The sequence below is a fragment of the Carassius carassius genome, chromosome 41 (assembly GCF_963082965.1).
Source record: "Carassius carassius chromosome 41, fCarCar2.1, whole genome shotgun sequence".
NCBI classification, from domain to species: Eukaryota; Metazoa; Chordata; class Actinopteri; order Cypriniformes; family Cyprinidae; genus Carassius; species Carassius carassius.
The window spans coordinates 11,285,177-11,311,556 of NC_081795.1; the positions used below are offsets into that span (position 1 = coordinate 11,285,177).

General features: G+C 38.8%; 2 protein-coding genes across 4 annotated transcripts; both read left to right on the plus strand.

Annotated features, from left to right (window-relative positions):
- The first annotated feature begins 101 nt into the window (after window positions 1-101).
- Window positions 102-21,579, plus strand: LOC132122710 (vacuolar protein sorting-associated protein 53 homolog). Of its 2 annotated transcripts, none has more exons than XM_059533052.1 (22): window positions 102-259; window positions 1,008-1,088; window positions 1,487-1,536; window positions 1,646-1,712; window positions 7,472-7,558; window positions 8,120-8,235; window positions 8,327-8,446; window positions 10,490-10,568; window positions 10,678-10,821; window positions 10,911-11,053; window positions 12,529-12,670; window positions 12,797-12,895; window positions 13,348-13,442; window positions 13,677-13,919; window positions 14,302-14,449; window positions 14,540-14,622; window positions 14,737-14,815; window positions 15,614-15,762; window positions 15,871-15,940; window positions 16,023-16,160; window positions 20,081-20,185; window positions 20,873-21,579. In XM_059533052.1, the coding sequence occupies exons 1-22, from the start codon at window positions 173-175 to the stop codon at window positions 21,044-21,046; spliced, it is 2,499 nt and encodes an 832-aa protein (XP_059389035.1). In that variant the 5' UTR covers window positions 102-172; the 3' UTR covers window positions 21,047-21,579. The 2 variants fall into 2 exon arrangements, with proteins under 2 accessions (XP_059389035.1, XP_059389037.1); XM_059533054.1 differs by having other exon boundaries at window positions 12,800-12,895.
- A 28-nt stretch (window positions 21,580-21,607) lies between these two features.
- Window positions 21,608-24,651, plus strand: LOC132122713 (refilin-B-like). Of its 2 annotated transcripts, XR_009426422.1 has the most exons (5): window positions 21,608-23,102; window positions 23,341-23,390; window positions 23,608-23,687; window positions 23,809-24,454; window positions 24,585-24,651. XR_009426422.1 is itself a non-coding variant. In XM_059533056.1 (4 exons), exons 1-4 carry the CDS (start codon window positions 22,970-22,972, stop codon window positions 24,122-24,124), a joined length of 579 nt encoding a protein of 192 aa, XP_059389039.1. In that variant the 5' UTR covers window positions 21,608-22,969; the 3' UTR covers window positions 24,125-24,650. The 2 variants fall into 2 exon arrangements, 1 of the variants encoding a protein (XP_059389039.1); XM_059533056.1 differs by having other exon boundaries at window positions 23,809-24,650.
- The last annotated feature ends 1,729 nt before the right edge of the window (window positions 24,652-26,380 follow it).

Genomic DNA, 26,380 nt, shown 5'->3' on the forward strand with positions numbered 1-26,380 from the left:
ACACTACTTTTATAAAATCAAAAGTGAATATGATTAGCCAGCATCACGTGGTTCGTGTTGGGGCTCCAGAGCCACAGATGGCGCTAATAAACCCTATTTTCCCTGCGCATTGACACGGTAAAGAAGCATTCACGTCAGCACAGGGAAATAAAACGACTGTTTACTGTTCACAATGATGGAGGACGAAGAATTAGAGTTTGTGGAAGATTTGGAGGCGATATTACACCTTACTCCAGAAGTGCAGCTGGCCATTGAGCAGGTAACTCGGATGAACTGGCGTTGTGTCTGTTTTTATTGCAGAGTGTGTCCGAGAGAGAGAAAGCACACAAGCTGTCAGTTGTTGTCTTCTCATGAGATGCTAATAGCCAGTTGAAACAATCTCCATTAATGCTCACAGTTTTAGTTATGTTTTGTTTATTTATCATGCTAAGTATTTTTAGTTTGCGTAGACAGCTGTTGTCAAAACCGACTTCAGTTCTAAAACTAACATACAGACCAGCAATCGCAAAGTAGTCATTGCTAGCTTGTGATTTGAAGGCAGGTGTCAAAACAGGAGACACCTTGACATATCCAGGGTTTTCAGCAAGGGAGTACGTTTAAAAGATGAAAAAAGTCAATTTTAAAGAATCGTAAAATGGACTAATGTTAGTCTGTGTACTTAAAAAAATGCTACTAAATATAGCTTATGTTTATACCATTGATCCAAGGGCTTTCTGATTGTCTAGAAATATTGAAAACCTTTGAAATGGTCAACAGTTTTATCTTTAATATCAGTAGTTTTATCTCTGAAAGAGTTCTGGAGTTCTTAATATATAGTTAAAGTGACTATTGGGCCATGAATGCCTCTTAAGGTGCCACCTGATCGGATTGCAGTGTGGAAAAGCTTGATGGTCACTTCAGACTCACAGAACGTCTTTAGAAAACTTGTGGACGCCTGATTCTCACATTCAGCAGAGCCTGCTTTTCTGGTCTTGGCTATATCAAATGTTATCTGCTAATTTTTGTAGGTTTTCCCCAGCCAGGACCCTTTGGATCGAGCTGACTTCAATGCGGTTGAATACATTAACAGCTTGTTTCCAACAGAACAGGTGAGTCTGAATTAGAATACTTGGGCAATGCTCAGCGTGATGAATGTGTATCTTTTTATGTGTATTTAAGCTCTGGTTCTAAGCAGCATTATACTGTTACATACTATTAGCTTCAGTAATGCAAATAAATAATAAACCTAATTTAACACTTGTGTTACGGTCACCCATATTGGTGCAATTGACCAATAATGCTACTAATTTACAAATGCTTTTTCCTTTACATTACTAAATAAATTCTCCTCTATTGAATGTCTGCATTTTTTGGCCACTAGAAAGCACTGCTCTCTCCGTGCAAGAAGAAGTGACTATTAAGATGTTGATTATTAAAAGAGATAAAATTCAAAGATATGTTTTCCCTCCAAATCTTGATTTTAAATCTTTTTTTTTTTTTTTTAAAGTCTTTGGCGAATATAGATGAAGTGGTGAATAACATTCGACTTAAAATCAGGTGAGTTTTTAATATTTAGACCCTTATATTGACTGCATTTATTTTTATATAGAGGTTCTTTAGGTTTCATTCTTATTAAATTGGTATTGTAAATAATTCTTTTAATCAGACGGTTGGATGACAACATCAGGACTGTGGTGAGGGGACAGACTAATGTGGGGCAGGATGGCAGACAGGTGAGGCTTTTGGTTCCACGTTCATAATGTCATTAACATTATGCCACATGGGGTTCCAATCTAATAGGGTTCCAGAGTCATTTTTTGTGACTGTCTTTCTTCTGTGGAACACAAAACAAGATATTTTGGAGGACATTTGTCCATACAGTGAAGGTCAAACAACATTGGACCCCACTGACTTTCATTATGTGGACAAAAAGCCCTACATTTTAATATAGCTTAAATAAATCATCCAGATTTGGAACAACATAAGTATGAACAAACAATGATAGTGTTTGAATTTTTGGGTGAGCTACATGGGTTTTTCTACTATAATGAAATCATTGTAGTTGTTTAAGCAGCTTTTGAACTTTCCTCATGGTAAACCACTCTCTCCGCTTCACAATGGCTCTCAAAACCATCGTTGTCTTGTGCATCTCTTCCATCTCGTGTCTCTGGAAGTGAACAAGGCTCTTCAGAGTCCCAGACGCTCTCTCTTCCTGGAATGGAAGGCACACTTTACTCTGAATTTCCCTGTTCTCAGCAGCAATTCCAATCCACATTGTGGTTTAGTGTCCTGCTATTTCTTGGACCAGGATGGAAATGTTGATTCAACACAGATCCGTTCTTAAACAAAGCGGCAGGCTGAGGTGGAATGCAGCCCCTTTATTGAGATGTGGTGAGGCAGCATGGTTTAGACCTGTGATTCAGGGTTCAGCTGTTCCTGAGTTAACAGCAAACACCGCTAGTGGAAATTGGTTGTGTCTGAATGGATCACCATTAACGCCGGGCCACAAGTCTCACGGCCTGTAACCTTCTGAGGTGTTTCCACAGAGCAGAGGAAAAATCCTTTCCCCAGATGTAACGGCGGGGAAGTGTGGATTATATATCTCAAGGTGGAGAGTAATGGTGGAGACCGAGGGAGAGGACTGGAAAGACCCGCTGCAGACCTTTTTTGTTTAGTCTGTGCAGTATTTATCAGTGAGATGAGACATCCGTGTCTGGAACAGGATTCCAGGGGTCTGCTTGATGACATTTCTAGCAGTGTGGAGGAGGTGGACGGATGTGTTTGTGTTAAGCGAGTATTTTCACATACTCCACTGTGGTATAGAAAGTTAGAACTGGTCATTTGGTGCCTTCTTTGCGACTGAGTCTGGGCTCTTTGAAGATTGGATGAAGCTGAGGGCCTGATACATAGTATCTGAGATGGTCACAGATTGGTATTGTTATTGTATGCATGCTCTGTGGATCAGTGTTGTTTCCGAATCATTGAGATACTATTGTATTTAATATAATATTTTGAATTTGGAGTTTTTATTTTTATATTTTCCATTTTCATTTTGCATGGTTTTCGCAGGTCTTAAAACAGAAAAGGACTTCTTAAATTCATAAAGTAATGCATGATGCATGCTGCAACTACAAAAAAAAAAAAAAGTATAACTTCCTCAGTATGTTTGTCTTTTTTTCCCATACAGACATCTAAACATTTCTTAAATCAGTATACTTTTACTTGAGTTTCTTGTTTTAATCATAAACTTTCTCTGAAGACGAGAAGGACCTAGGAACTGAAAAAAAAAATGCTGAGGAAGATTCTATTTTTTATTTTCTTTTTTTTGCATTGTGATTATGAGGTACAGTAAAAGTTATTTCCATATTCTAGTGGTTGGAAGCTATTAAGCTGTTTGGTTTTGTAAAATGAATTAAAAAGGGAGATCTGTTGGAAATTGTTGAAACATTAAAGTGTTGCTACTACAACTCATTGGCTGCTCTGTAGACATTATATTCCCTTCAATTTATTCCTTTAAATATTTTTGCTTAGTCATGAAATCTTAGTCAATTTACTTTATACCATAAAACCTACAGAAACACTTTTTTTTTTATTTTTGTAATTTCTATAAATAGTAGTTTTAATAAATAGTAAGTTCTATAAATGGTTATATTTCAAGTAATGTTTTTTTATGGTTTTCTCTGATGTGGATTCAGTGGAATAATTAGCTGTTCACCAAACTTTATTCTGTTAAAAAGGAAAAAATGTACTCTGTGTCTTTGCTTTATCTGAACAATATTTATTGTGGTGCTTATCGGAACATTTACAGTGTGTGGAAAGTGCTATTCCAGACTATTGTTAACTGACAACAACGTATTTGGAAACATTCACTGAATTGGAAAAGCAGTTGACAATGTGGGGAAACTTGTTAGATGTATGATATCATTCATAAAGGAAAGTCAACAGTGTGCCAAAGCATTTGGTGTGAATTAATTGAGGACAACCCATGCTTTGCCTTCCCCTTGGTCTCACGCAGGGTTTGTGGTAAGATACATTATTTTCCTCAGTGCTGCAGAAAGTTCCAAATTAAAAAAAATTGTCATGCTGTTGTTCCCAGATGGAGCATTCAGATGAGAGGTTTATAGCTGTCAGGGAGCCAGTTGGGATCAGGATGTCTCATGTAGTTTTTGGCATCTGGAGCTGCTTATTAGGAATGTCGTGAAGGAGCCTCCCCAAGAATGTACTATAAATATTTAATCTAAATACAGGATGGAAAGTTTACTGCGTGTGTGTTTTTCTATCAGTCGTTATAGTCCGATCTCTGTCTTAGTCATCTGGGGAATTTTTTTTTTTTGGGACATAAATTAATAAATAAATCCAACACTTTTATTTATATATATATATATATATATATATATATATATATATATATATATATATATATATATATATATATATATATATATATATATATATATATATATATATATATATATATATATAGTAAAGACCAAAAGTTTGGACACACCTTCTCAATCAAAGAGTTTTCTTTATTTTCATGACTATGTCACACTGAAGGCATCAAGGGCTATTTGACTAAGAAGGAGAGTGATGGGGTGCTGCGCCAGATGACCTGGCCTCCACAGTCACCGGACCTGAACCCAATCGAGATGGTTTAGGGGTGAGCTGGACCGCAGACAGAAGGCAAAAGGGCCAACAAGTGCTAAGCATCTCTCGGGGAACTCCTTCAAGACTGTTGGAAGACCATTTCAGGTGACTACCTCTTGAAGCTCATCAAGAGAATGCCAAGAGTGTGCAAAGCAGTAATCAAAGCTAAAGGTGGCTACTTTGAAGGACCTAGAATATGACATATTTTCAGTTGCTTCACACTATTTTGTTATGTATATAATTCCATATATAATTCCAAATGTGTTAATTCATAGTTTTGATGCATTCAGTGTGAATCTACAATTTTCATAGTCATGAAAATAAAGAAAACTCTTTGAATGAGAAGGTGTGTCCAAACTTTTGGTCTGTACTGTGTGTGTGTGTGTGTGTGTGTGTGTGTGTATATATATATATATATATATATATATATATATATATATATATATATATTATACACACATACATAAAAAAACGACTTTAACAACTACACATACCTGTTCAAAAGTTGGGTGTGTGTGAGGTTTTTTATTTATTTTTTTATTTTTTTAAAGAAGTCTCTTATCCACACTAAGGCTGATCAAAATTGATTGATCAGAAAAACAGTATGGCATTGTGAAATATTACAATTTAAAATGGTTTTCTATTATAATATATTTAAAATGTAATCTATTCCTCTGTTGGAAAAGCTGGAAAAGTTGGAAATTTTCAGCAGCCATACCCTTCGGTCTTCAGTGTCACATGATACTTCAGAAATCATTCTAATATGTAATCTAATATGTTATCATGTTGAAAGCAGTTGTGCTGCTTCATATTTTTTGTGGAAACTGAAGAAAAATAAAGGATTATTTGAATAGAAAATTAAATGAACAGCATTTATTATTATTATTATTATTATTATTATTATTTTGCAAATTGATTGCAATAAACTGCAAATTATGCTGTTCGTTAAAACTGCAAATTAAAATAATTTTTTTGTAACAATGTAGTCTTTACTGTCACTTTTGATCAATTTCATCCTTGCAGAATAAAATATATATTAGATATAATAAAAAAAATATTGCTGAACCCAAACCTTTTTACAGTAATGTACATTATTAATTCAGTGTTGCTTCTAGGCAATATTTAAGCAATTACTTCTAAAAAAAAAATTATTTATATCTGCAGATGTTTTAATATGAAAGTTACTCACTAACAAATGTGAATCATAGTTTGATGGGTTAAATTTGAGGGCAGTTCTGCAAAACAAAAATGTGCATCCTCCACATGGCAGAAAAAATATTTTTAAATGACCATAGCCATTAAAAATAGCCATTTTATTATGACCCAACATGCTTAATATCTTACAAAACAAAGAAAATCGTAACTCTGAGATTATATTGTACAGTATAGGGTTAAAGGTAAAAGGGGACAACCAGGCTCTCTAGTTAATATTTTGCATTTTAGGAAATAATTGCATGCAAGACAATTACCAATAATGCCTGTGTGGAATGATGTACATGATTGACAACATAATCACAGATGAAATAATCGCACGGTCTCATTCCTGCCTGTCAGCAGCTGTTAAGCTGTCCTAATGACCAAAATGTTTCTTTCTCAACACTTCTACATATTCTCCAGTCGAGTCACAACACTTCAGGGAAATGCATCCATTACCAGCATCCATGTCGTTCTATAGTTTGTGGCCTGCCTAAACCATCTGGGGGGGAAAACATCCTGAAACTGCAAATAGAGTCCACATGCGTAGCAGCTGCTGCTCTTCCTGCCAGATCCAAATAAACCACTTTCTCATTCTCCTGATCAGCAGTATAAGGAGGAAACCCAGGGACTATCCTTCAACAAGCAGTTCATCTTTCTTGCTTTCAGATGTCAGATCTGGATGGCTTCTTAACTTGCACTACTACAGTACAATATGGCCCTTAAACTAGATGCATCATAGTTAACACCTGGGCTTTAGTTTTGCTTCAGATATCAAGTCAATACTGCAATTTGAAGAATCCTTTCTTAGAAAGGAGAATGCACTGTGTGTGTGTGTGTGTGTGTGTGTGTGTGTGTGTGTGGCTCAAAGCATCTCCGTGTTTTTGGTGGCTTGTAAAAATGGTAAATTCCAGGTGACAGCTGGTGCCGGCTGTTAGCATTCTATTTGCCTGTGAAGGAGCGAGGCAAAAGACACGGTCAAAGTCTCTCTGCTCTCAGCCCAGGCACGTCTCTCTAAGTACACTGGCAACGGCCAGTATTCACACTCATCCAGTGCTGCAGCTGCTCTTGAAAGAAGTATTAATTATGCATTGTCAGAGTCCAAACACTGGCAGTGTGGCTGCAGTGGGAGGTGTGCCACTGGCCGTGACTCTGCATTCGAGTGGCCAGGAAGATCAGATCCCATCAGTGCCGAGCCAGGAGCCTTGTGATGTGGTGGCATCAGGTAGGGCAACTTGTAGAAGAGCCAACAGTGCAACTGCTACAGTCTTTGCCTGCAAGAATGTCAAGTAAAAACTGGTTTCATCAGGCCATGTGGTTTGGTCCCCCCCCTGTTGAAGTGCAGAGATCTTCCTGCTAAAAATAATACAGTGGCTGGAAGGTCAGGCGTGCAGGTAGGAAGCATGTCCATTAAAACACCATTCAGACTCTATTTTCATACTAAATATGAGTTCATTATTAATTGCTTTTGATGTGGTGAAAAGATTTAGATTGAGTGTGTTTTTCTAATCCCCTAACCAGCCCAAAACAAACTCCACTCAAGCCAGTGAACTTCAGGTTGCTGTTTCACGGAAAACATCAAACTGACAGTGAGCTGTAAGAAAACGCTACCGTGGTGCTGTTTTGGGTCATCTTTTGTCTCCTCTTCCAGGCGTTGGAGGAGGCCCAGAAAGCCATCCAGCAACTCTTCGGAAAAATCAAAGACATCAAAGACAAAGCGGAGAAATCGGAGCAAATGGTGAGTAAAAATAAGCCCTCCAGACAGGATCCTAGTCATTTAAGGCCTGAAGGTCAACCCAGAGTAAATAGCCATTTTACCATTCACCCACCCCAACAGACTGGGTAACCGAGGCACAAGAAACTGTGACATCCTGTGGTTTTTGTCCACAGCAATTTTTTTGAGCCCAAGGTAACACTGGCCATCTGTGAATGTAATGAAGGGCAAGGGGAGGAAGGCAGGAGCACAATAGCAAAGCCCTGTCCCAGTGTCCTCAATATGGTGAAGCGATATAAAGAATGCATGATATGTTGGAGCCATAAGGTTATTAGCTGATATTAAAATTTTTTTAGTATTGAATAAATATTGATAAAAAAAATAGGTTTTATTACTGAAATAATAAAAAAAATTGACGTGCATGTTTTTTTCCTCTAGCTTTACTTTTAGGTTACCTTTGCCAACATATATAATATGTAATCAACAAATGTAATTATTAGCAAATTTCTAAATGAACGTCCATTTTTACACTGTATATTACTGTGGTGCCTAAATGAACTTGTATTGTATCTAAATGTGCTTCAGGTGAAAGAGATCACACGGGATATCAAGCAGCTGGACCATGCGAAGCGTCACCTGACCACTTCTATAACCACCCTCAATCACCTGCACATGCTGGCTGGCGGAGTGGACTCTCTTGAGTATATTTATTCAAGATCCCTTCTCCCATGATTAGTCCATTTACTTAGTCCTAACAGTGTGCTTAAAGCTTGTCTAATTGGACCTTTGCAGAGCTATGACTCGAAAGAGGCAGTATGGGGAGGTAGCCAATCTCCTTCAGGGTGTAGTCAACGTGCTCGAGCACTTCCAGAAGTACATGGGCATCCCCCAGATTCGCCAGCTCTCAGAAAGGTAAGAGCACTAGGCTTAAGGACACATGTCTCACTCACACACTGTGTATTTGACTAAATCATGGTTCTGCGAGTCTGTAGATCCTGTTCATGTTTACTGAAGATGCAGCACAGGAAGGAAATCTGCTTCACGCTGTCTCATTATTGAATTTTTTTTCCACTCTGGCTCTTTGTTTTGAGCCTTTCCCAGAGGAGGTGCTCTCTCTGGTTTGGGTGGTGCAGTCCCTGTCCCCTGCAGGCTTAGAGACTGGGCCTTTTGTTATGAAAGAAACAGGTCTTCGGTCCCTATGATTCTGCTCTTCGCATTGCTTTTTTATGTTGGATGCTCTGATAAAGCTGTTGTATCATAAGCAGATGGCTAGGAAGGGTGTGTTTGATGTGGAAAAACAATTCCCCTGTGTGTTCCAGGTTCTAAATGTTTCTATGGAAAAGCATGTATCTGCAGTTCCTTTTCAGTGCCCTTTTAGTCATGTTTACCCCATTGGTTCATAAGACCTTTCGCAGACAGACCTCATATGTTAAACACCATCCTTGAGTGATGATGAGAGTTTGTTTGGTTGAGTATGCATTTGTACATCAAGCGAATCCAGTGTTTTGTTAAAACAGCATTTAAGTTTGCCAGAGTACATCATTGGTTTCTGACCGCTGCCTGACTCTTGTTTTTTTTCCTCGTCTGTTTCTTTTGTGTTGTAGAAAGAGATTATATTTGATGAGGGTGGGGACTGTGTTTAGGAATTTAGCATGTAAATAATATTAGCCCCTTTTGGTTATCAGATGGACTGATTTTATCGCTGTTCTTTTGAACTACACAAGCTTACCACATATTATGAGGACAAAATGTCTTGAGGAAATTCTTGTGAAGTCTAATTGGATTTTTGTGATTCTTAATATTAGTTCATGCCAAATATAGAGAAACTGAGATGCTTTCGTTCTGAGCCAGACTGTCCCTAAATGGAGATGTCTGGTTGGTTTTGAGGTGTGCCAGAGATGTTTGATCGGGGCGGCAGCTGAGGGATGTGCTGCGGTTCAGACAGTGTCGAGGTCTTAATGGTGCTAGTAAGAGAGCAAATTGGCAGCCATGTGCCACGTTGAAGACTGGTGTCTGACTGGCAAGCACATGTGTCTCCATCTCTCCATCTATCTTGTTTATTTATTTTGGATGACACTTGTGTTGAGTTTGCTTGCGCAAGCAAATAATCCAGAAACTAAAAGAGCATCTTCTAATTATAAAGTTGTGGTTCATTCAAACCTTTTTGATGGGATTGGGCTTACTTTACACTGCCTCTTAGATTTCTGAGACTTTGGTCGAAAGTACAGTTTGGCCTTATTCGTTAATACAGTTTGAATTTACATCTGTTTTCTTACAAGCAGCTGTTATTTCTGTCTCAGTTCCATTTATTTCCCCAGTGCCAGTTGTTCTAAGAGATGCCTTCATTTAGAGGGACCTAGGTACGAGCTGTTCACATTGCCCTTACAGAGACTGGTACATAGGGATAGACCATGACTAGGGATGTCAAAACTTCTCCTATTTAGTTACAAAGTTCAATGGAAAAAAGATATAGTGAAGGAAAGCTTTGTAGTGACGTGGCTACACAAGGTCAGCTGGCATGTCTTGGTCAAACTGCCTGTGTTGACGAAGTAAACGCTGTGGATTTATGAAAGTAAATAAGCAAAACAAAATGTTTCTCAAAACATGGGATCTATGCATTAGACCTGCCAATTATCATTGATTTTAATCAAACAGTATTTACAAGAAAATGAGAAACCTGCCCTTGATTTATTCCACTCAATGCTCTTAATCTTCTTTTATCAATTTCATTGTTGTCATTGTTAAACTTTTAATGACTTTTAATTTTTTGATATTTATATTTGTTGTAACAAAATTGTGAAGTATTATGAAATATCACTTGTATTGCTCTAGATTCTAAAATTTTGGAATCATGAATTTATTGCTTTTAAAACTCATTAGACAGCAGGGAATCCTAACACCACCAGGTGTCCACTGTCCAATAAACACTCACCCATCTGTTTTGCTCTTCCTCAGAGTTAAAGCGGCACAGAGCGAGCTTGGCACGCAGATACTGGCCGACTTTGAAGAGACTTTTCCTGCCCAGGGGTCAAAGGTACAGATGCAGAGCTCTGATGAAAAGATTGTAAATAATCACCTCTCAGTATTAGTGCCTAGCCAGTCTCTCTATCATTCCTGTGACACATTTAGTTTGATATTTACAGAAATCTGGAGGTCCTAGCATTGTTCTCAGGGATGCCTGCTTGGTGGCAAATGTCCTGGATCCTCGGATTAAGCAGGAGATCATCAAAAAGTTTCTCAGGCAGCACCTTTCAGAATACCTGGTGCTCTTCCAAGAAAACCAGGATGTAAGTGTGACCTTGTGCATCCTGTACATGCTGAAATTGTGCTATACCAGCACACTTATGGTCTGTTCTGCTGTTTGTCCTGAGGACAGGTGGCGTGGCTCGACAAGATAGACCGGCGCTATGCGTGGATCAAGCGTCAGCTTGTGGACTATGAAGAAAAGTATGGGCGAATGTTTCCTGAGGAGTGGTGCATGACTGAACGCATCGCTGTGGAGTTCTGTCATATCACCAGGTAACGATCAAACACCTCACACTAATGCTGCATTCACATAATATTGGTTCTTCATAAGTTCTTGACTTTTAAAAACCATCCATGTCATTAGTCAGATTTCCATCCACATTTTTATGCAAATATTGGGATATAAAATGTTCGCTATAAATAACATTCCATAATGCTATTAAAATGTTGCTCACTCGAGGTGGATGATTTCTTTTTTTGGCAACAAGACATTCACCTATTCACAAAAAGTAGTTTGCATTTGCACATGGGATATATTTTTAATTGTTTTTGGAATTATTTATATTTTTAGTGGAAAAAACATAAGTGATCTTCTAATTACATGTAAATGTTCTATTAAAGCTTCAATTTCTCAAGCTTGTTTGTTATTTGAAGCTGAATACAAATATCCTTGGTATAGTTATGTCTTTATAACTAAAGATGGTTACACTTTCACTTCCATTCAAGTTTGAGTGCAGTAAGATTTTAATTTTTGTCTGAAAGAAATTAAAACTATAATAATTGCAATAATATTTCAGTAATACAATATTGTTGCTTCTCTGTTTTTGATTAAATAAATGCATCCTTCCTGAGCATAAGAGAGAAAAATTGTTCTTACCCCAAACTTTTGAACAGTAGTGTATGTAGCTAACTGTACATTTTTTGTTTACTATTTCATGTAATTTTACTGTTTTTCAAAGTTTGAAAAGAGAATACAGAGGTGTAGCATTTATAGTGATTATGTATATTTTGCTGTATTCATTAACAATATGATGTGGCTTAATGAGTGTTGCCATAGAAACAAATAATTTATGAGTCTGGAGACAGTTCTGAGTAGAGTTGTAATTACCGTAATTCTGACATTATGTTAGTGTAGCATAAAACCATATCTCTATAACCCTATTGAGAAAATACCCCTGGGGTTTACATGTGCATTTAGTGGTTAGCTTGGAAGACTAGACATTAGACAGCACACAACTATGGCATGGCTTAATAAAAGACATAATTGTGCGCAGTATGACATGAATTATTAGATGGAAAGGAACTGGTTATGTGTCTGGGATTTCAGTAGTGGTACTGACAGTCTAAAGTAGGCTGTGTGTGTATGTGTGTTCCTCTCAAGAGAGTCCTTACAAAACCCTCAGTGCCTGGAAAGAACATTTGAGGTCCACTGTAATCCAATCTAATATATTTCTCTTTTTTTTTTTTTTTGGACAAAGCTTTATGTAAGAATGGATACACCACATCATCATCTTCTCCCTATGTAGGCTTATTTTCTTCTCACAAAACGATTCTTTTTCAAGCTGACAGTAACTGGATCTTTTCTTCTGAATACAACACTGATCCACTGTGGTTTTCTTTAACAGCCAAACCATGCTTCTGCACACACTGGCCTATAAAAGCAGTGACCTGAAGCCTTAGTCCTACTTGGCACATTAGGTTTTACTGACAACCTTGTGTCTATGTCTGTTTTTTTGTTTGCTGGTCAGAATCGAGCTGGCCAAGCTGATGCGAGCCCGTGCCAGGGAGATCGAGGTCAAGCTTTTGCTCTTTGCTATTCAGAGGACCACCAATTTTGAAGGACTGTTGGCTAAGCGCTTCTCAGGCTGCACCTTAAACAACGGGCCTGGGGTGAGACCACGACCATGTTTTGGATGCCATGCCTGTTTGCTGCCAAGCACAAAAAGGTTTTACTGGGGCATGAACATGCTGCTAATCTGGCTGTTTTGTGATGTTTCTTCTCATTTGCTCTCTCAGCAGAAAAAACCTGAGACCCCTCTTGAACCAACAAACCCCTTTTTGGAAGATGAGTCAGGAGAGGACAACGTATCAGAAAAGGATGAAGATTTGGATAGAGTGAGGCTGATGACTTTTATTTTCATGCTCTTATGCAACAACAACCACATTTTTACCACATGCAGTCCACTCCACCCATCTTCTGATAGAAACTGATACCACATTTGGTGCCATTCCAACATGCAATTTACATTTCTTTCTAATGTTCACTTTCAGCTATACAACTTTGCAGATCATTTACATTCACATACAGCTACATTATACACTGTATGAAAGGCAATATTGGAAATGGCATAATAGGGGCACTTTAAAAAAACAAAACAAAATGTGAATAAAATAACAAAAACAAAAAGTTATTAAAATCTTAACTAAAATTAAAGCAAATATATATAAAAAAATCTTATTCAAAATATTTAAAGCTAAAACACAAACAGTAAAATAGTAACTCAATGATACTAAAATAACACACTTTTTAAGAAATTCTTGATTAAGTACTTTTTTGCTTTTCACAGCCAAAGAAGCCCAAGGCTCCAGACAACCCCTTCCATGGCATTGTGTCCAAGTGCTTTGAGCCTCATCTCTACGTTTACATTGAGTCGCAGGATAAGTGAGTGAAATGTGCTTGAACATTGTGCACAATCATCAGCTCAGAGCCACACAAGTAGTAGTCCATTCATTTCAGGGTCATTTAAGGGTCCTCCTTCCCAACTTCCATTTCAGATTCAGCACTTGTGATCTTCCCTTTCTTGTACCCCCATCTTTTAATTAGAAATGTAGATAAATTCTGCAAATTCCATCTAGTCCTACTGTCATTAATCATTTTGTTTTCTGTCTTTATTAGAAATCTTGGTGAGCTGATCGACCGTTTTGTGGCTGATTTCCGGGCACAGGGTCCCCCTAAATCAGGGACAGATGAGGGAGGTGCTGTGCTCCCCAGCTGTGCAGATCTCTTCGTGTACTACAAGAAGTGTATGGTCCAGTGCTCACAGCTGAGCACCGGAGAACCCATGATTGCTTTGACCACCATCTTCCAGAAGTATCTACGCGAATATGCCTGGAAGATCCTCTCTGGGAACCTACCAAAGTGAGTCGAGCCACCTGACTGGTCCTCACATGACTACTTTTTTCTCCCTTTTTATGGTTAAAGTTTGATCCTCCTAGTCACTGGGGCTTTTATTTGGGGTGTTGTACTGTGGTGATGCTGGAGAGGAGAGCGAATGGTCATTTCTGTGTGGTCTCATTTGTGGGGTTTCTCTGCACCGCTCTTCAAAGCAAAAAAAAAAAACCCTGTCGCCTTGTGTGGTTTACCCCGTATTGTCTTTAGAAGTTTCAAAAAAGATCTTTGTTTTTGAGAAGCTGTCTTGTGGTTTCCATGCAGTCTTTTTTTCTTTGTTTCTTTCAGCGGGATGGCAGAAGGGTTGAGTAAGGTAGCTTTGGTAACCATGTTTGTGCATGTTTTCATGCAGGACCAGCACCAGTAGTGGTGGTCTGACCATCAGCAGCTTGCTGAAGGAGAAAGAGGGATCAGAAGTGGCCAAGTTCACAATGGAAGAGTTGTGTCTTATTTGCAGCATCTTAAGCACGGCTGAATACTGCCTGGCTACCACACAGCAGGTGACCCACTACACATTCTTCATTCACATGTTAAAAATGAATAGGGTTTTTTGTTTTTAATAATGCACATGTCCTATATCATGTCCATAGCTGGAGGAGAAGCTCAAGGAGAAGGTGGACAAGTCCCTAATGGAGAGAATCAATTTAACTGGGGAGATGGACACTTTTAGCACGTAAATACCAGTCACACTTAACTTGATGCCCAATACGAAGTAAAAACATATTTGCCCAAGGAAATTAATTGCTAGCTGTTAAGTAATTTTCCCATGAATCTTTCTGTTTGGCAGGGTTATCTCAAACAGTATCCAGCTCTTGGTTCAGGATCTGGATGCTGCATGTGATCCAGCCCTCACAGCAATGAGCAAGGTAACATATTGTTACAATAGCAGTCTTCAGATGATATTAAAAGTTTTTATGGTTTAATTTATCATACCTGCTGATGTTGGATTTTTTTATTTAAATGACCTTTGCTGTTATCTAACATTCACCTAAACTTAATCTATAAAAACACTAATAATTTAAAGGGATAGTTTAGCCAAAAATGAAAATTAACCCATGAATTACCCTCAAGTAATTTTCATTTTTACAAGAACTATATCTTTAATAACACTGTTGAATGTAATGTTTAGCAAATCTCAAAATGTTTATCAATTTCCCATATTCTACATTAGAATGTTGTGATGCCTAAATGTTATTTCTTTTTAAAATTAGATAAAATAGTACAAATAATTTTAATATAACCAGGTTATTGGCCATAACATGAAAATAATTTGATTTTATTGTTATCAGGCAGAATTTGAATATCAGTCTTTTTTTTTTTTTTGAATTTATTTTTATATTTTCAGCTTTTATTTTAATTTCATCTTAAGTTTCAGTACTTTTGCTATGTGCTTTTCTAATTTTTGTTAGTTTCTGTTTAGCTTTTATTTTTTAGGTTTTGTGAATTTGGAGCTTCAACATAAACTTATTTTATTTCATTTAGTTGCCAAGGGAACTTTTCTAGTTTTCAGTGTTTTCATTGTGAGTTTTTCATTTAATATGAACTTTATTGTATTTCAGTTTGTAAAACTTTTTTTTTTTAGTTTTTGTCAATGTTAACAATGTCCAGAGAGTCTTTAGAATAATATACTAGCCTTGAAGTTGACTTTCTGTATGTTTGTACAGATGCCGTGGCAGAGTGTGGAACATGTGGGAGACCAAAGCCCGTATGTGACCTCTGTAATCATGCACATCAAACAAAATGTGCCCATCATCAGAGACAACCTGGCCTCCACCCGGAAATACTTCACCCAGTTCTGCATTAAGTTCACCAAGTCAGTACCCGGAGTCACTCACTAATCGGTGCAACAAAGTCTCGTCATTACGTTCACAGCGTTTGTTAACCTCCTACTGACTCTTTTATTTTCATCCATACCTTCCAGCTCCTTCATTCCAAAGTTCATCAACCACCTGTTCAGGTGTAAGCCAATCAGCATGGTTGGAGCAGAGCAGGTAGGTAGGGATTTAGACACTGGGATGTTTGGGTTTCATGGACCTTCAGAACATATTTCTTTATTTTCTTTCTTCTGAACAGTTACTCCTGGACACACATTCCCTCAAGACCGTTCTTCTAGACCTCCCCTCCATTGGCTCTCAGGTGGTCCGTAAAGCCCCGGCCAGCTACACCAAAATAGTGGTTAAAGGAATGACTCGAGCGGAGATGATCCTCAAGGTGGGAACCTCACATGCATTCCCGGATATTAAACATTTGAGATTTCACTCACCCGGTTCGGTCTTAAACGGGCCTCCCTGATGAGAAGCTCAATACAGGAAAGTCTTTAATGATCAGCTGCTCATAAAGCTCTGCGTGGTGCAGCGCAGTTATTTACTAAGCTGTGCACATCTGGTTTAATTAGCTCTCTCTGAGAGACAGAAAGTGCTCACATGCCTTCACTTTCCTCCCTGCAGTTTAGCAGTCCACAGTTTAATAATCCTCACTCATAGATCTCAATTTATATTTACATATAAGCTCTGTTGTATCAAATACAACTGGAGGAATGGATAGCTTTTGTCTCAGTGGATCTTCATCCCCCTGATCTCCAGGCCATCCTTCTTCTCCCTGACCACTGTCTCCAGCCCTATGCATGCTCCACAGGCTTTTAATAGGCTCTCTGGGGCTTTCCTGCTCCTGACTTTTAACTGCCTGGAATTCAGCTTTAATCCACCTAATGCTCATAATGGGTTCAGCTCTAATTGTGCAAGATCTTATAGATATATTAAGATATATATATATACAGTCGTGGCCAAAAGTTTTGAGAATTACATAAATATTAGTTTTCAAAAAGTTTGCTGCTAAACTGCTTTTAGATCTTTGTTTCAGTTGTTTCTGTGATTTACTGAAATATAATTACAAGCACTTCATACGTTTCAAAGGCTTTTATCGACAATTACATGCCATTTATGCAAAGAGTCAGTATTTGCAGTGTTGGCCCTTCTTTTTCAGGACCTCTGCAATTCGACTGGGCATGCTCTCAATCAACTTCTGGGCCAAATCCTGACTGATAGCAACCCATTCTTTCATAATCACTTCTTGGAGTTTGTCAGAATTAGTGGGTTTTTGTTTGTCCACCCGCCTCTTGAGGATTGACCACAAGTTCTCAATGGGATTAAGATCTGGGGAGTTTCCAGGCCATGGACCCAAAATTTCAACATTCTGGTCCCCAAGCCACTTAGTTATCACTTTTGCCTTATGGCACGGTGCTCCATCTTGCTGGAAAATGCACTGTTCTTCACCAAACTGTTGTTGGATTGTTGGAAGAAGTTGCTGTTGGAGGGTGTTTTGGTACCATTCTTTATTCATGGCTGTGTTTTTGGGCAGAATTGTGAGTGAGCCCACTCCCTTGGATGAGAAGCAACCCCACACATGAATGGTGTCAGGATGCTTTACTGTTGGCATGACACAGGACTGATGGTAGCGCTCACCGTTTCTTCTCCAGACAAGCCTTTTTCCAGATGCCCCAAACAATTGGAAAGGGGCTTCATCAGAGAATATGACTTTGCCCCAGTCCTCAGCAGTCCATTCACTATACTTTCTGCAGAAGATCAATCTGTTCCTGATGTTTTTTTTTGGAGAGAAGTGGCTTCTTTGCTGCCCTTCTTGACACCAGGCCATCTTCCGAAAGTCTTCGCCTCACTGTGCGTGCAGATGCGCTCACACCTGCCTGCTGCCATTCCTGAGCAAGCTCTGCACTGGTGGCACTCCAATCCCGCAGCTGAATCCTCTTTAGGAGACGATCCTGGCGCTTGCTGGACTTTCTTGGACGCCCTGAAGCCTTCTTTACAAGAATTGAACCTCTTTCCTTGAAGTTCTTGATGATCCTATAAATTGTTGATTTAGGTGCAATCTTAGTAGCCACAATATCCTTGCCTGTGAAGCCATTTTTATGCAACGCAATGATGGCTGCACGCGTTTCTTTGCAGGTCACCATGGTTAACAATGGAAGAACAATGATTTCAAGCATCACCCTCCTTTTAACATGTCAAGTCTGCCATTCTAACCCAATCAGCCTGACATAATGATCTCCAGCCTTGTGCTCGTCAACATTCTCACCTGAGTTAACAGGACAATTACTGAAATGATCTCAGCAGGTCCTTTAATGACAGCAAAAAAATGCAGTGGAAAGGTTTTTTTGGGATTAAGTTAATTTTCATGGCAAAGAAGGACTATGCAATTCATCTGACCACTCTTCATAACATTCTGGAGTATATGCAAATTGCTATTATAAAAACTTAAGCAGCAACTTTTCCAATTTCCGATATTTATTTAATTCTCAAAACTTTTGGCCACGACTGTGTGTGTGTGTGTGTGTGTGTGTGTATATATATATATATAAGACAAAAAACATTATAAGAAAACATGGGCCACTTTGATAAAGTCTTACATGAATATATCATGCTCTCAGTGCCATAGTCCACTATCTCTTAAACAAGTTTTATTAAATTGTGCTGGTTTAAGTACTCTTAGGATTATTGTATTTCTCAGTAAACACGTTTTGAAGAAAGTCAACCCTAAATCCTTCTTGAGTTTTTAGCTAAACAAAAGTGAACTTTATATAGGTGTTTAAATAGTTCTTTAATCGTATTTAAACTTGTTACTCGCCATGAAAAAAAAAAGCCAAGGAAGCTGGCATGGCTTTAAAAAACTAACCAACCAACTTAAAGGGATAGTTTGCCCAAAAATGAAAATTTTGTTCCAAACCCAAAAGACTTTCGTTCATTTCCAAAACACAAATGAACAATACAAACATGACAACGGTAATTGATTTTTGGGTGAACTATACCTGTAATAGCGGAGTTATCTTTGAACTGACAGCCTGATCTTCCCACAACACGAGCAGCCAGATTTCACAATAAAAGTCAAACATAAGCACATGACCAGTGGCCATTCATAGACACTTGAAGGTCTGCTTAAGAAACACTTGCATACGGTGGGTCTTTAAAATTTGGTTGGCATTTAATGATTGGCTTTGTTGGGCCCCCGGTGCCTCTTAGGTAATTACCATCTTCATCAGCATTTTGTTCTGAAATTCCTGGAAGAGCCGTTCATACTTCAGTACACTTCTTAACATCAATGTTTCTGCTGCCATGTGGCCATACAAAGCATTGGTTATTTTTTGTGTTCTGCTTTGTGGAACAATAGCACAATCATTTGCCACCACAGTCTCGCTTTGTCATCATTCTTTCTTAATCATTGATGAATTACATCAGTTAAGTGCGACACCCGTTAAGCGGTTTATGGGTGAAACAGGACCTCACTGCTGGTGGTGGCTTGGCTTTCCACATGATGCTCATTATAGGGTAAACGTGGAGAGTAATCTGTTAAAGATGTCTTCACTTTTTCTCTCTTTCCTTGGCTGGGAACGGGTTCCTGCCCATCATAGGGTCCAAACCTCAGAGAGATGTGAAGCTGAAGGAGGCACTGCGAGCCAAGCATTCTGCTGCTGCTGCCTGTGAGACGTGGCTGTTTTCCACAGTCTTATAGGTTTTTTTTAAAATTATTATTTTGCCTGTCTCTCTCCATTGTGGCTCCTTTGGAAATTAACAGAAAGGCAGACTCTATTCTCTATTCTTTCTTTCTCTTTAACGAGGTAACTATAACAAGCCTCCTCAAGGCTTTCCCTTGGCCTGTCTCCAGGACGGTCGCTAAGTAAATCACTTAAAAGGGAAAGGAAGGAACGCTTAGAATTCAAGACCATCCAAAGTGTTCCGTGTCCCACTTTGCCTTGACCCTTATCCGCATACCCTGGCTTATTCCTTCAGGTACTGAGAGTAAAAAGAAAAGAAAGAATAATAGTTATTGTATAAAGGGGAATGTTGCACAGGGTGCGGATTAAAATGCATCTGTTGCATCTGTCAGCCATGTGTTCTTCTGCCCTCTTACAAATCTAAATATTTGCAAGATATACAGTTAAACATTTTTTCCACTCTCAAAATTGGAGGGAAAAGAAAGAAATTCACAATTCAGGCCTGTACCCCATTTAACCTCTTTTTACTGCTCAATTGAGACTCTCTCATTATACCCCACAAAATGTTAATTTTGAGTTTGGAAAACCCAGCTGGAGTTTAACTGACGTGTTTCTCCTCACCTCTCAGGTGGTCATGGCCCCTCACGAGCCGTCCGTGGTCTTTGTGGACAACTACATCAAGCTCCTTGCTGACAGCAATCCTGAGACGTTCCAAAAGATTCTAGATATGAAGGTGAGCCTGTTTTATTTGCATCAGGGATTTGCATCATCCTCATATTTCATGAGATCCCACCACCAGTAAATCAGGGACCCCACATAAAAGGAATTTTAAAATTGATAAAATCTTGTAATATGTATTGTATGTAACATTGGGGGAAATAAGTATTCAACACGTCAACTTTTTAATTTATTTAACAGTTCCAATGCAGCAATTCCCATTAAATTTAAACTAGATGATGCTATTAACACAAAAAATATATGCAGAAAAATCATATTACAATCCATAAAAAAGTTATGTTTAATAAAGTGGAATGACGGGAAAAACTATCGAACACTCTAAAAAAAAAAAAAAGAAGTACGGAAAGACAAGGCAAGACAGCAGCTGATTTCACTAAGTAGTCCTTCCTCTCACCAGTGCAAATTAAAATCAGCTGGGTTAGTGCATGTACGTAGATGGGTTAGAAAAAAGGTTTTCCCACCTCTGAATGCAAGTATACAAACATCTCCTGATGGGTAGAGGCAAAGAGCTCTTTGGAATAAGATTGTTGTGGTACATAACAACGTTACTGGTTGCCGATGGATTTCACAACTACTAAATGAACATCGCTCCACCATCAGTAAGCTATGCACATAAATTATTGAAAAGATCTTTGAAATTCATTGGTCAAAAGAGTCCTCTTCCCCCCCCCTAATTCTATAGGGCCTGAAACGGAGTGAGCAGAGCACCATGCTGGAGCTTTTCAGACAGAGGTTGTCTAATCCGCCATCAGGACCAGACGGTGGCCCATCATTGTCCTTCAGCGCCCCCACCCCTGAACAAGAATCTTCCCGGATCCGCAAACTGGAAAAGCTCATTAAAAAGAGGATTCAGTAAATTAGAAGGAACTTTATTCCTATCAATCTAATAATTTAAGTGCTCTGTCTGGATATTCAGCATGGCCTGACAACAGTTTTATCATATTGAGAATGGTGTATAAATAGCACTGCTATGTCTTCTGTATTTATGTTCTCTTACAGATCATGGTTTAACTTTGAGGCTTTCATGACTGTAATACTATGAGCTTTATGATTCAAGTCCTTTCCTCAACCTCAACACATAACTGGCATGTGTGAGTCACCCCCCCCCCTTTTTTTCCTCCACTTTACAACACTAATACCGACAGTGTCATTTATTTTGCACATTTCTCTGAAATATGCTTGTACTTAAAGCAAAACAGAGGGCAGTGTGGCTCAGAAAAGTAACCTGCTGCTATCCTGGCACAAAGACTTCTGGTCTGGGATTTCAACATTAAAATGATTTAAATCCAGGGGTTTTATAATTGTCCCCTCACTTTAACAATAAACAGCTGTGTGTCTTGGCTGTGCTCTGGGTAAAGTTGCCTGTGGAGTAGGAGAGTGAGATTTCAGGTCTCAGGTGCTCCACAACAGAGGAGCTTGGGAGTTCCTGTCTCCTGCTGAAATGACAAACCAGTTGTTTTGGCTTTTGAAATACTTGCCCAGGTTGGGGTGAAAAAAGAAACCTATTGTAGATGTCTTATCCCTACAGGAGCTGTAAGCAAGAAATAATTACCACCTGCACTTTCCCATGGGAGACACATTTTCTCCACAAACAATAACAGTAGTTCATGGGAGATTATTGGAATGCAGAAATATGAGTGTGCACACATTCTTTTACTTTGTATCATCTGCTGTTTACTTGTGTAAAGAAAGTATTAGTTTTTTTTTTACCTATTGTTTGAAATAACTTATTTTATAGTCCTTTTAATAACTCATTATTTGAACCATGGAATCGGTTTACTGTAATCTTAATCATTTAATCCAAAATCACCCTCTCCTTCGTAAACTGTTTATTCTCTGCACGTGGCATGTACCTGTTAAAAGATCTCAGCAGCAGTGCATATCAAAGCTAAAATGTTTGCAGTGAATTTATGATTTATGTCGGATGGGCTAATGTGATGTTTGATTGCAATATTTGCATTGATTTCCGCTGTGATTTATAACGAAAACATTCCTGCTGTCTGTGAATAGGACATCTTTTTAATATCAACTGCAGATATTAATTGTCAATAAAAAAATTAATTTGTTGCCTGTATTGGCTTTGACAAAACTGTGGTCTTTATTTTATGTACTGTATGACTGTTATGTGAATAGACAGACAAACTGATGGGTGGGTGGATGGATAGATAGATAGATGCCAGTGAAACAGTTTTCTTTTTCTTTTCTTTACTGATTTGTGTGATTTTTAACTCTACTTGCTCCTAAGCTCGATGTGAAGTTGGCCAGTGTTTAAAGGGAGGAACTCCTGACTCTCTGTAATTGGGACTCCAATCAGCAGTGGGAGGCAGTTTAAAAGGCGTCTCCCTTCTCGCAGGCGCTTGTAAAACAATGAATGTCATTGAGTGCGGACAATTTTGAATGCAGGCAGACTGACAAGCAGGGAAACTTGCGCTACCTTCCCCGGCGATGACCCCCTGACTGAATGTTTCCATTTTGCTCTGAATTTTTATAAAGCCATTTGAACTTGGCTACAACAAACACATCTGCAGCAGCTTCAGATCTGAGTTTCAAAGTCTCGGAGGAAACGGGAGCGGTGAGTCAGCGACACGAAACGGATTATCGACGATCGTTCACGGCATCATCACACAGCTGGTTTACTTTACTCCGCCCGGATCACTGTCAGCCCTGGTTACCCCGCGAAAATAACAGAGAAAGACAGTTTTGCGCATAATTCGATTTAACTGCATTATTTGTAGAACTTGTGGAACTGTTGAGCAAGTGTTGAGCAACTTTAAAAGCAATGGTGGGAAGACTGAACCTGCGGAATGTGTGTGACGACGATCCGCTGGATATGAATTTGAAAGCTGATCGGCCGCTGGACAGTCCTGACTCCGGTCTGCCCCCGAGCCCGAGCGTCTGGTTACTGCAGGGCGCCGGTGTTCTGACAAATAATGCTACCTATCAGATTATGCTACCAACACTGTATTTATCATACTGTAAGGGTAGGTTTAGGGTTGGGGTAGGTGTACATGTTAATAAAGCCTCACACCTTATTAATATCATGCATGAAGCAAAATCTGATAGGTAACACTTTTCGCTATCGAATTATGCTACCATTGGTTTTAATGGGAGGTAGCATTTTTCGACAAGGCAGCACAAATCGACAGAACACCGGGGCTGGTACCCCGATTACAGAAGACGAGAACAGAGGGCCAGATGTGGTATGGTTTCTTAATGCAAAAATATTAACAAAACACAGTTATGTGTGTTGTGTCATTTTTATTAGGTTATTTATTTTAAATATTGGTATTTAGGTTTATTTAAATGTTTATGTTGTTCTTAATAAATTTTTAGTTCAAATGATATATAGTTAAAATGATATGTTTGTATGCATGTATAATCAAATACAAATGATATTTAAAAAAATCTTAATTACAGGTTCATAATAATCGCCATTTGCATGCATTGTCCTATGGAGAAGGAATTGAACTTGATCCTCTGCCACTGAAAGAAATAAGGTAAAAAAAATTTTTTTTTGTTTTTTTACTGTGATTATCGCATGATTTTGGGATTTGGGTGATTTGCTCTGGGCAGGTGCATTTCATATGTAGCACTAACTTGGTACACGTGTTCTTACAGATACACGTCATCAGTGCGTTATGATTCAGATCGGCACTTCATCCAGGACGTGACCCTGCAGCCCAAGGGTTTGGGTCTGGAGATGTGCAGGCAGACGGTGTTGGCCCTGCCTCAGAGCACCTGGAGACATTACAAGACCCAGCTGGAGTTCCAGCCCCGTCAGCGGGTGCAGCGCTACCAGAGCACCACCATAGTGTACCCCAAACACACCCGGACCTTCTACACCACCCAGCTCAAATATGACGGGCACAAGCTGACCAAGCGCTTCTTCTCTGCTGTAGAGATGCAGGCTTCTGATTGCCAGGCTAGTCTTTAAAAGACACCCAAGCATCTGTGCCTGAAGTTACGCCCATATGTACCATATATAAACCACCGCCTACATTCATTGAGTCCAAAGAAGGAAAAAAGGAAACTCGGACTGAAATTGTTGCCAGTTGGAAAGGGGATCCCTAGACAGATGCGCAGTTTTAGTTTGTTTTAAGCTGAAGGAAGTGTAAGCAACTGTGTTGCTATGTTTGAAGGTTTGCTTAGGAGCAGCATATGGAGATTTGTATGTGTTTTCTCCATCAGTTATCAATGGTAATGTACAACAATGGTTTTTAATTGTACGTAGACATGTTGTTGATTATTTAATGGTGAGATTCAAGTTTCAGATATTCTCCTCTAATCTTGGGCCATCATTGGTTTGAAGGTTAGATTTGATTTTGGCACATAATTGGCCATAGAGAAATACATGATTTACTAGAGAGCAAACTTTTACCCGATCATAAAGTAAGTATTAGAATAATACAAGGGTGCAGTTTAGGTTTGGTTTACAAAGGTGGATATTCAGTACAAACATTTTTCCACATCCCAGACAGCAAGAAGTTTCGGCCCAGATCCGGCTCAGATCTGGCCCGCGCGAAATCCATGCAGGCCAGATGTGGGCCAGATCTGGGCCGAAACTGCTTGCTGTCTGGGATGTTTCTATTTCACAGGTTCAGTCTCACTGAGCTTTAGAAGGGTAACGTTCATATATTATGGCCTAAAAAGTGTTTTATGAAGAAACAGGGTATGTGTCTTTGCACAGAGGGTGGTGAGTGTATCTGGATGAAAACATTAATTCCATCTCAAACTAACATTGTCTGTGTATTTTACTACAGTAATTATCCATTAGGACACTTTAGCTGTCAAACATTTTTCTTTATATAAAGGCTAGCTGCCTTCCACAGCTCTGCTTGGTTTCAGTAAGCCAGTCTCTGTATCGTACCCATGAAGGAAAATGAGAAGTGGGGTCACATTAGAACTGAACTCAGTCATGCCCAAAACTGCAGACTGAGGCATCTGTAGACCAGTGTCTGAAATAAATTATAATGTAAATAACAGCATCTCAGTTTAAAAAAAATGTTTTTATCAGTGGAATTTTTCCCTATTTATTTCCTGTTCGTGTTTTAATTCTCTTTAATACTGTGCACAGTCATTGATCAAGTGTGACACAAATGTGCTGGTTTTAAAATCTGTAGCTGTGTAAAATAGTTTTTAATTTTTTTTTAATCGAATTCCTTTTATGATGGTTATTAACAGTTCAAATGAAATAAATACATTTTTAAAGTGACGTGTTGTTTGTCCTTAATGTTTGCAAATCATGCTAGATAACAAGACTCTACTTCAAATACAAAGTAGTGCTACTAGTTATCTTCTCATTTGTTGTTCTTTAAAGCCCCCTAGAAGTGTGAGTAAGTATTACAGATATAGTATGACAAATAAGGCCTTTGGTTCAGATTAAATATGAAGGCAATTGTTTTTTAAAATCTATATAGTGCTATGTATAAGTTTCTTTAATACAATAACTTTACTGGATGTCAGGGCAGGCCAAGCTCTCCATGAGATCATCTTGAGCATCCAGATACCGCCTCCTTCTGTTGGTTTTATAAATCTCAATCCTCTTTTCTTCTTCCACATGGTCAGCCAGCACTCCCACCCACCTCAGACTCTCCTGGGACTGGCTCATGGCTGTCTTCGGTGGCATCTTTTTAGATTGGTTGTGCCTGACTGCGGATACCCACAGCTTATTGTGTTGTCTATTCTCTGTTTGCTGTTTCCAGGTCTTCTGGGAGCATGTGTGTCCTCCAGGCTTGTTCTTCAGATCTCTCATAATCTTATGTGTTGTTTTGGGCTTTATACACACTCTTGTCTGTTATGGGGGTTTCATCTAGTGTTGTTTTTCGCTGAAGTGTCTTAAGGGTTAACCCTCCCGTGATACCGGAATGAAAATGCCAAGAGATTCGATTTAGATCATCATATGTTACATTATTGTAATGATGGCGGCTATAACAGCATCTTTCCTATAATCCCTAGTTAAACTACCCACCTGTATTAATATGGCAATGATGGTCTGATCTGACGTGTTTTGATTCACAGTAGTGTTTCTTGATCGTTGTTTCATTCAAATGTTAATTTCCATTTTTATTTAAATACGGGAAGAACTACAACTAACTACCGGACGTCAAAAACGCCATTCCTTTCCGTGCCTCACTGTTGCATTTTTTATACCAATCTTCTTCTTCTTCTTCTTCTTCTTCTTTAACGTTTA